General features: G+C 40.7%; 1 protein-coding gene and 1 long non-coding RNA gene across 3 annotated transcripts; one reads left to right on the top strand and one right to left on the bottom strand.

Annotated features, from left to right (window-relative positions):
- Positions 1–807: 807 nt before the first annotated feature.
- LOC126981331 (prefoldin subunit 1-like) lies at positions 808–3,961 on the bottom strand. 2 transcript variants are annotated; one of them, XM_050832333.1, is made up of 3 exons: positions 3,940–3,961; positions 2,508–2,630; positions 808–1,585 (listed from the first exon to the last, which is right to left on the bottom strand). In XM_050832333.1, the coding sequence occupies exons 1-3, from the start codon at positions 3,940–3,942 to the stop codon at positions 1,364–1,366; spliced, it is 348 nt and encodes a 115-aa protein (XP_050688290.1). In that variant the 5' UTR covers positions 3,943–3,961; the 3' UTR covers positions 808–1,363. The 2 variants fall into 2 exon arrangements, with proteins under 2 accessions (XP_050688290.1, XP_050688289.1); XM_050832332.1 differs by lacking the exon at positions 3,940–3,961 and adding an exon at positions 3,554–3,721.
- A 2,468-nt stretch (positions 3,962–6,429) lies between these two features.
- LOC126981327 (uncharacterized) lies at positions 6,430–9,062 on the top strand. Its single transcript, XR_007733899.1, has 2 exons — positions 6,430–6,954; positions 8,860–9,062. It is a non-coding gene; the product is annotated as an uncharacterized LOC126981327 (long non-coding RNA).
- The last annotated feature ends 1,130 nt before the right edge of the window (positions 9,063–10,192 follow it).

Below are 10,192 nucleotides of genomic sequence, written 5' to 3'. Positions count from 1 at the left end.
TCATCCCTCAAGTACATACACACACTATCCGGATTTTTTGTTTTTATTTATTAATGATCCACGAGACATCCTAGAGTTAAAGCAAAGTATGTGCTTATCTTTGTATTCATTCATACACACACTGGTAATATTTCTGTGGTGTCTGATTCACTTAATTGGGTTAAATTCTATTGTGATAAAGTCACAAATTCGTGTCACTAGTAAAAATTAAACTAGTAATGCAAGTTTTACCTCCATGAAATATACACAAAGATAAATATGAAAGCTCACAAAGTCACAATAAGTGACATCATCTGCTTTGTGCAGTAAAAAATATACTTATTTAAGATATCTGATACCCACAAAATGGCGTGCGCTGCTGCCTCAGGCCAGTTACCGTATAAAATATATACGTATTTTCATATTATTGTTCTGCTGTTTATTTAATGTTCTGTTCAAGAAAAAGAATACCCATAATTTTAGTTAGTTTTTGGTTATAAGGATTCTTTATGATATACAATTGTAACATTACTGAATATAAGTTAGGAAACATACTGAATCCTGGATCAGCTATGGTGATGTTAGGTGCGCCTATTGGCCCCTTGTTGGGTTAATGGATACTCTCCCACCACAGACCCAAGGGACAATGGGATGGAGATGAGGTCTTCCATGCAGCTATGGCATATGCTCTGAACTTTACCTTTACTTCACCTTTGATGTAGAAATTATGTACAAGTATAGGTGCATGTAACAGTAGCTATCAGAGTAGGTGTGGTGCCCTTTCAAATAGTAAATATGACATCAGAATGAAGGAAATAAAACAAGAAATTTAAAGAAATTTTTAAAGCTATTACTCATTATTTATTAACAAGAGCATAAGAATACACAGAAAGAGGTTTCTAGAGGTAAACAAAGTGCTTGATAATGGTAGTAGCAGTACAGGTGTCAGGACAGTAACACATTTCAGTAATTAAGTTAATGAAGAAAACAAGAACTGAGGGTCACAAGTAAGCATAGTAGGTAGCATGGAGTATGTGGTGATCTGACCAGACAAGCACATACATACCAACACGTCTCAATAGATCCCATATCTCCTGACCTACACAGGCAATTGAGAACACAACCCACATGCTCCCTTATTCCATCAGCCAAATTTCTGTAACTTCTGTCAAGGGGAGCAGCAGCAGGTAGTATGGGCCAAGCAGAACGTGAAAAATACATCACTTAAAATTCAGCATGTGCCACTAACACTGATTGGCAGTACATTTCAAGACTAAGAAGATAGCCGATTGGTGATACAGACCTGCACATAAAAAGGAAAGAAAAAAAGAAAAACGGACATTGTGGCGGCAACTTAAAATAGGGGGGGAAAAAAAAATGTGAGTTAGATTACCCCGACAGACTGCTTCAACTTGATCATCTCCCTCAAGTTGTCCTGGCTCTCCTGCATACTGCGCTCCAGGTACTCCTTGTTGCTCTGCAGGTTGGTGATCTTCTCATTGCACTTACCAACCTTGGCCTTCAGGTTCTCCCTCACCATTGGTATGTCGGTGAGCAAGAACATGCGGCCCACACTCTCGTAGACTCTTGTGCTGTCGCCCAAGCTCTGCAAGTTATGACAGGAGTGAGAACAGCACCTAACTATGGATCAAATCAAGAAGCAAGAAGGCCAAAAGTTTTCTACACTGAACCAGACTGCAGTGTGATGAGTCGAGCTGAGGGAACAGAAGACAGACGTGAGTGGTGAAGAGGTGCAAGAAGTGAACTTTTCTTGTTGACTCAACGAAGCTCAGCAACGTGCCATAGTGATTATAACACCCAGCTAGACTAACCTAATGTACAGGATTGGGCAACAAACATACTACATACAGCCACCTCTTGATTAACACGAGTTTAAACAACACGTTTTTGATTAACACGTTTATATTTAAGGATACGATTAACTAATGTGATATTTTCGATTTAATGAGCGTTAATCGATGACATCACACGCACCCATGCTACTTCTGGGGTGCGTTTGAGAGAGCGACTCAGGACCCCCCGGGCGCCCAGACCCCTCTATCAAATGCTTTAGTGCACCTCAGTCTGGGGAGGCACTTTGTCAAATGCCTTAAAAAAAATGAGATAAACAATAACATAATTTTTGTCCGTATTTGACTTTGTACACCTCTTAGTAAAATAATAAAAGATTAATAAGATATTAGTAAGACTTGGTATACCCATGTCAGGAGCCATTAATCAAATTATGTTTATCAAGTTGGTCATAAATATTCTTGGCTAAAATACTCTAATTATTTTCCTGCAAAATTCACTAAACTAATGGGCAGTAATTTGGCATTATTGATTTATCCCTCTTCTTAAATAATCAGCATAATCATTAAAATATTGCACTTTTATAATATCTTTGTACATTTTTTTACACAAGTATAATTATGTGACATGTCTTCATTCATATCTATAAAGAGAGGAAAAAAATTGAGAAATACAACCTATAACCTGGTGTCCCCCCCCCACCCACCCACACACACCTGTATCTCTTTGTCTGTGAGCTGCGCATGAACAATCTGCTTCTTGAGGCTCTCCACTTGCACGTCAGCAATCCGCAACTTCTGGTTTGTCTCCTGCATTTTCCCCTGCAGCTCCAGGAAGGCCTGAAAAGATAACACCTTCAGTAGTATTGGAGATTATAAGTAACCTAGTCAGTCAAGTACCACTCTAATCAAAAGTATGTATGGCCACACAAAGCTACTATAAATTGTGTATGCCCCCAAATTTACCTTCATTTTACTGTTCTACTGGTGATGGGTTACTATCCTTACCAGTATGTTAGTATTTGACAGCAATGGGTTATTATTTAAGTGTCGATGGTTACTATCCTTTAGAGTAAGGAAGGGTGCTATTAGGTTGTAAAATGATCCCCAGGTTGAAATGACCGGATAATTTATGCTGCAATTTTTTATATTCATTCTTATACAGTATCCACAGCAATTTTTTATGATAATTTTGCTCTAGCACTTTCGTAACTACTTTAGATACCGGTATCTATCTCCATGGGAAAAATCATCTTATCTAACCAATATTTTAATAGTTTGTCTCTGAAATAGGCCACTCAGGTTTGCTAAATAAAACCCAGTTCTTCAAGTTTCAGAAACTGGTAATTTGTGACAAAAGCAGTTAAAATCTATCAGAAAAAAACTCGACCAATGAAGTGAGTTGAGTGTAATTCAAGAGTAATTGTTCATAGTTTTGAACATCCAGTTTTATGAAGTGTTGACATACAGAAAATGTGTAATAAGCAAACATGAAATTCATGTGCCCTTCCCTGCTCCTTGTCCAGCAAGGCCAGGCAGTCCACGCCGAGTGGTCCATCAAGTCGTAATCTACCATGAGAGAATCACGAACTAATATAAAGATGTATGTGGAATTTCGAGGAGGCACCAGTTTTTTTTCATGAACTTTTCCAGTGTGTCCCTGAGTCACCCTCCCACGAGTGACACCTGGCCGTCCCCTTGGCCGCGGCAGCCAGGCCTGGCCAGCACGCCGCCCCGCCGCCACACACGCCATGCAGCCACACCTTCTTCAGCTCCTGGTCAGGCTCCCCCCGCGACATGGTGCTGCTGGCTGGACGACACACGAAATAAACTACGGGGAATCACGCCGCCCACACGCCACACCACTCCAGTCCTGTCTTCCGCCTCAGCTGCCGGACACTGTTGCCAACACACACACACACACACTTGATTTTAATGTTCCAGGGTACAATATCTGATAACAGTAACAATTAGAACTAAACAAATAAGGCATAGGGGTGCACATGAGGTCTAGGACTTGGCTCTATGTGCATCTTTCCTTGTATGCCGAGCTTCGAAGCCAAAAAATAAATAAAAGCTCAGCCTTCACAACTAGCCGTGTGATTGAGCTCTAGGCCTATGTATGCGTGTATTTAGGTCTAAGGTTTACCATTAGTGTACTTCAGATGTAGAACAATAGCAAAGGTCACGAGGAAATGGGAAATGTAAGGAAACGGAGGCGTCCGCACGCACGACACTCGTCCTTTTACGGAACCAAAATTTCCACCTGCGGGGATCGTCCATTAGAAGTTAAGTATTTTTCTGCTTTTTGCAATTAATTGTATTTTCTATATTTTAGTTAAACTCATGCTCAGATATTGTTCATTCTGTTATTCTCCATTTTCCTCTGACATATATGGCAACAGTAATCTTGATCTTGATCTTGATGTCAGGGATTTGATTTTACAGTATTATGTACAGGTAAAGTTAGGCTATGTTATTATTATTATTATTATTATTATTATTATTATTATTATTATTATTATTATTTTCATTAAAAGTGTTCCTTGCACAGTGCTGGGAAAAAAGGGCACAACTGTCTGAATTAAGTGAATACAAGTGGCTTTATTTCAGGTTAGGAAACGCTGAAAAGGAAGGTGTGTGAATAAGAAGAAGGGAGGAACGAGAGGAGGAGGACCGATACAAAGCGTTACAGGTCAAAAGAAGAAGAAGAAGAAGAAAAAGAAGGGAACATACGCTAGAACTGCGCGTGGCGGCGGTGCTCATTTCCATCCCATTGACCCTTCAAGTCTGTGATGTAGCGTTTGGGGTTCATTCTAGCGGATTTTGAGGATCAGCAATAAGAAAGAAGTACGTAAAAAGAAAAGTGTAATAGTGGAAACGAACAAAAAGACAGAAGAGAGAAATACAGCTGAGGAAAGCCATGGCGATGTCAAACTCAGGAATGATACAAAAAACCTGGACGGGCGTTTATATAGGTACCCTTCCAACTGGGTGTGGCAACGAATTAAAGTGCTTAAATATGTGCTTTCCTTCCTACCATTGTATCTTTTTAATTTCATGGTGCTATAGCCTACACATGTATTAATAGTTGTATAATCACACTCTGTCCTGCCTGGGGGTTGGGATGGCATGTTCCTCCCTTCTCCCTTGTTGTTTACCTGCAACAATAAACTATCAATCAATGAATCAATCAAATAAAATCAAACTCGATGCCTGCGGGTAATTGGGATGGCATGCTCCTCGATCCCTTCTCCTTTGTTGTTTTACTTGCAACAATAAACTATCAATCAATCAATCAAATAATCCACCCCAATACATTACACAAAACAAGAGATAATACCCCCACAATAGCTCTTTTGGACCATTTGAGGAGTGGCAATTAAAAAAAATGAGATGGGAGGAGAGAAAAGTGAAAGAAAAGAAAACCATGACACAGTTAAAAGACCTCATCAAATCCACCCCAATAAATTACAGAGAACAAAACAAGAGACAATACCCCACGATAGCTCTTTTTGGACCCTTTGGGGAGTGACAATTATTAAGACATTAAAGAGGCCGAGGAAAGAAAGAATAATGAGAGCAAAGACAGCCAGACACAAGACACCCCATGAAATCCACCCCAATACATAACAGAGAACACAAAACAAGAGACAATACCCCCACAATAGCTATTTTTGGACCCTTTAATTGGGGAGTGGCAAAGACATGAAAGCGGTCGAGGGAGGGGAGGAGGGCATGAAAACCCCACCCAGAAACAAGAGACCCCATGAAATCCACCCCAATACATAACAGAGAACACAAAACAAGAGTCAAAAACCTCACAATAGCTCTTTTTGGACCATTTGGGGAGTGGCAAAGAGACGGGAGGCCGTGAAAAAAGAAACCCACACACAAAAGACCTCATCAAATCCACCCCAATACACTACACCAGACACAAAACAAGAGACAAAAACCTCACAATAGCTCTTTTTGGACCCTTTGGGGAGTGGCAAAGACATGGAAGAGGCCGAGGAAGGGGAGGAAGGCGTGAAAAAAGAAACCCATACACAAAAGACCTCATCAAATCCACCCCAATACACTACACCAGACACAAAACAAGAGACAAAAACCTCACAATAGCTCTTTTTGGACCATTTAGGGAGTGGCAAAGATCGACGTGACAGAGGCCGAGGAAGGGGAGGAAGGCGTGAAAAAAGAAACCCCTACACAAAAGACCTCATCAAATCCACCCCAATACACTACACCAGACACAAAACAAGAGACAAAAACCTCACAATAGCTCATTTTGGACCATTTAGGGAGTGGCAAAGACGTGACAGAGGCCGAGGAAGGGGAGGAAGGCGTGAAAAAAGAAACCCACACACAAAAGACCTCATCAAATCCACCCCAATACACTACACCAGACACAAAACAAGAGACAAAACCCCCACAATAGCTCTTTTTGGACCCTTTGGGGAGTGGCAAAGACATGGAAGAGGCCGAGGAAGGGGAGGAAGGCGTGAAAAAAGAAACCCATACACAAAAGACCTCATCAAATCCACCCCAATACACTACACCAGACACAAAACAAGAGACAAAACCCCCACAATAGCTCTTTTTGGACCCTTTGGGGAGTGGCAAAGACATGGAAGAGGCCGAGGAAGGGGAGGAAGGCGTGAAAAAAGAAACCCACACACAAAAGACCTCATCAAATCCACCCCAATACACTACACCAGACACAAAACAAGAGACAAAACCCTCACAATAGCTCATTTTGGACCATTTAGGGAGTGGCAAAGACGTGACAGAGGCCGAGGAAGGGGAGGAAGGCGTGAAAAAAGAAACCCACACACAAAAGACCTCATCAAATCCACCCCAATACATAACAGAGGACACAAAACAGGAGACAAAACCCCCACAATAGCTATTTTTGGACCCTTTTAAGAGGCGGGGGGAAGGTTGACCGCGGCTCCAACAGATGGCGACAGTTGTCCAATCAATCCACAAACATGAAGGGGCTCTGAGGTGTGTGGCGGACCTGTCTTATGTGTATATGTGTGGCCAGTGGACTTAACGAGCGATTACCACCATGGGGACTTAACCACCGGGTCTCAGAGGCTACCAGAGGACAACGAAAGGGCAACGAACGGCGGAAACATGTCTGGAAAAGGGGAAAAGGAAGGTGAGTTAAGAGGTGGGTGTGGATGCTTGTGTGTGTGTGTGTGTGTGTGCGTGTGTGTCATGGATGGCCAGCTGATGGGACGGAGCGGATGTTGGGATGAGATTGTGGATGACTGGGGTTGTTTGTCACGTGTTTGCCTCATCCGCTGCTCTTTGGGGGGCCGGAAGGAGGGAGATAACGGGTTTAGGGGTGTAGGAGAGGGATGGGGTTGGGAGGGTTGGTCTGTCTGCACTCGTTTCCTATCTTTATTCCTGTCTTTACTCTTGTCTATTCCTATCTATTTCTATCTTTATTCCTATCTTTATTTCTATCATTATTCCTATCTTTATTTCTAACTTTATTTCTATCTTTATTCCTATCTTCAAGGGTTTAGGGAGGGATGCCAGCGGTGTGGGAGATAGGTTTAGGAGGTTTGGTCTTAATGCACTCGTTTCCTATCTTTATTCCTGTCTATTTCTATCTTTATTCCTGTCTTTATTTCTATCTTTATTCCTATCTTTATTCCTATCTTCAAGGGTTTAGGGAGGGATGCCAGTGGTGTGGGAGATAGGTTTAGGAGGGTTGGTCTTAATGCACTCGTTTCCTATCTTTATTCCTGTCTTTATTTCTATCTTTATTCCTATCTTCATTCCTATCTTTAAGGGTTTAGGGAGGGATGCCAGCGGGGTGGGAGATAGGTTTAGGGGGGTTAGTCTTCATGCACTCTTTCCTATCTTTATTCCTATCTTCAGGGGTCTAGGATAGGGATGCCAGCGGGGTGGGGCTTGGGTTCAGGAGGGTTGGTCTTCTTTTTCATTTACCTGTTCTTGCCTCATTACCTGTGAGATACCAATTAGCTCACCTGGGTTGGGCTCTTAGCAGGTTATCACAAGCGAAAGTCCAGAATTCATTACACCAGTTGTTAGCTTGCGAAAAAAACAAATTACTGTCAATTTTTTCCTTTTCCTGCCCACTTTTACCATTGACAGACTAATTATCTCACCTGTGTTAGCCTTTTAGCAGGTTATCTCAATGGAAAAGTTCAGAATATACTATGTGGGTTAGATTGATTACTAGTTCGTGAGGGAAACAATTTTTATATCAATACTTGCCTGTTCCTTCCCACTTTTACCTATGACAGACTAATTATCTCACCTGTGTTAGCCTTTTAGTAGGTTATCACAAGGGTAAGTCCAGAATACGTTATGTCAGCAGCTAGTTCATGAGGGAAGCACAAGTTTCTTATCAATATATACCTGTACTTAACTCCATTCGCTTAAAGGATCACTTGTCTCACTTGGGTTGGCCTTTTAGAATGTTATCAACGGGGAAAAGGCCAGAATACATTTATGCATATTACAAATTCATGCAGGAAACAGTATTGTTCATCAGTATTTACCTGTATTCATCTCCATTCACCTGTAGTATGTCAGTTAACTTGTGTGGTTGTCCTTGGATTAGGTTAGCAAAAGGAAAAGTCCAAAAGTTAAAAATAAGAATAATAAAAATTGAAAGCATGCACACCAAGACTTACTATAAATAAACACTAATTTATGTCTCTACATATCTGTTGTAGGTCATTCAACTCACTTGGTTGGCCTATTAATAGATTGTCAGAGGGGAATGCCCAAAGTACTGTAGAAAAGGTAAAACTCTGGAATGACACCCAGTTCAAGATAACGGATCAGGCCACCTCTGAATTGATGCGCTGCCACTCGGTTTTCTTCCTTAACAGAATGTCATGTAGTCTAATGGACAGTAACCTATTGCTGCTTAACCCCTCCAAACCGCAAAAGTTTTTCTCGGGAGATCCCCCATAACGCAAAAGTCATCGAAAAATACACTTTGAAACTGAGAAAAAGTCATAAAAGATGTTTTATAAAAAAAATTCTGGTGCACCCTGCTGTGAAATCTGTTTCTTTCTAGGTTGTCGCATTTGGCTGGAATTCCATGATTCCTGAAAAATTCCAACTTTTTACTGGTGCGATGTACAGAAAAAAAGTATTGAAGAAAAGTTGCTTATTTTATCACAATGGAGTGAAAAATATAGTTTATAATCTTTGACCTGGAAATTTACTGCCTACAGAGAGCCAAAGTTGTGGTGAAACTCAATAAATAATTTTGGTAAATTTCTGTAGTTTTTTTCATTCTGGAATGAATCTCATTGAATAAAAGTTGTAGAAAATCTTCTGTATAACCCGACTGTAAAAGAGGTGCCAGTTAGTCACTTAGCATCGACAGATACATAGTTACTCTTGCCGTTTAATTTCTAGAGAGCTTCTTGCTCTCCGACGTTGGCATCGTGCTCGTCGTCCATGCCAGAAAAAATTATATGACGCTAGCGGCATTGGCGTCGTTAAGGGGTTCAGAAGTACCCCAGTGCTGCTTAAAAAGTAACCTATGTCTGCTCTAAAAAGTAACCTATTGCTGCTGAGATAGTAACCTAGTGTCACAAAACAGTAATCCATCACCGTTAAGATAGTAACCTAGCGCTGTAAAATAGTACATAATCCCATGTTGTTAAGATAGTAACCTAGCGCTGTAAAATAGTACATAATCCCATGTTGTTAAGATAGTAACCTAGCGCTGTAAAATAGTATATAATCCAGTACTGCTAAGATAGTAACCTAGTGCCAGACAATAGTACCGTAACCAACCACTGCTAAAAAAGAACCAATTGATATGAAATAGTAATCCATCGCTGCTGTGATAGTAACCATGTGCCAAAAAATAGTATTTAATCTAGTGTTAATAATGACCCATCACCACTTTTTGTTGTTTGAATCTCAGACAGGCGTGATTTATGGTGGAAGTCGTTATCACTGTTGACACATTAAAATCTTATCACATAAAAAAAATGTTTGCCACAAAAAAATAACCAGTCGTCGCTTCATTAGTTGTCCAAGTCTCAGCAACGAGTTACTTGCAACGGAAGTGATTATCAGTGTACTATAGATAAGCAAATTAACATATATCACAAAGCCTGTCAATCATAGGAGTGAGTTGGGCACAATTCTAAAGTAATGCTGCAGAAAGGCCTAGACACCAGACTTGAAGTTACTTAATTCCTATCAGTTGTAACATATACTCGCCTCTTCTTGCCTGTAGCAGACCAGTTAACTTAAATGGGTGGCCTTTTTAGCAGGTTATCAGAGGGAAAAGTCTTAGATAGGAAGGCTCGGGTAACAGACATTGCAGTTTTGTTGTGAATTGGAACAAAAAAATATATATAATTCCTTACCTGCAGCAGATTACGTGG

The sequence above is a fragment of the Eriocheir sinensis genome, chromosome 47 (assembly GCF_024679095.1).
Source record: "Eriocheir sinensis breed Jianghai 21 chromosome 47, ASM2467909v1, whole genome shotgun sequence".
NCBI classification, from domain to species: Eukaryota; Metazoa; Arthropoda; class Malacostraca; order Decapoda; family Varunidae; genus Eriocheir; species Eriocheir sinensis.
Note: the sequence above shows the minus strand (reverse complement) of the source record. Positions and strands in the feature narration are given on the sequence as shown.

Coding starts and splice junctions, on each gene's coding strand:
- LOC126981331 (XM_050832332.1), bottom strand. CDS start 3,589: ATGTCGCGGGGGGAGCCTGACCAGGAGCTGAAGAAG. Junction 2,631..3,553: donor CTGACCAGGAGCTGAAGAAG/GTGTGGCTGCAT, acceptor TTATCTTTTCAG/GCCTTCCTGGAGCTGCAGGG. Junction 1,586..2,507: donor TCACAGACAAAGAGATACAG/GTGTGTGTGGGT, acceptor CATAACTTGCAG/AGCTTGGGCGACAGCACAAG.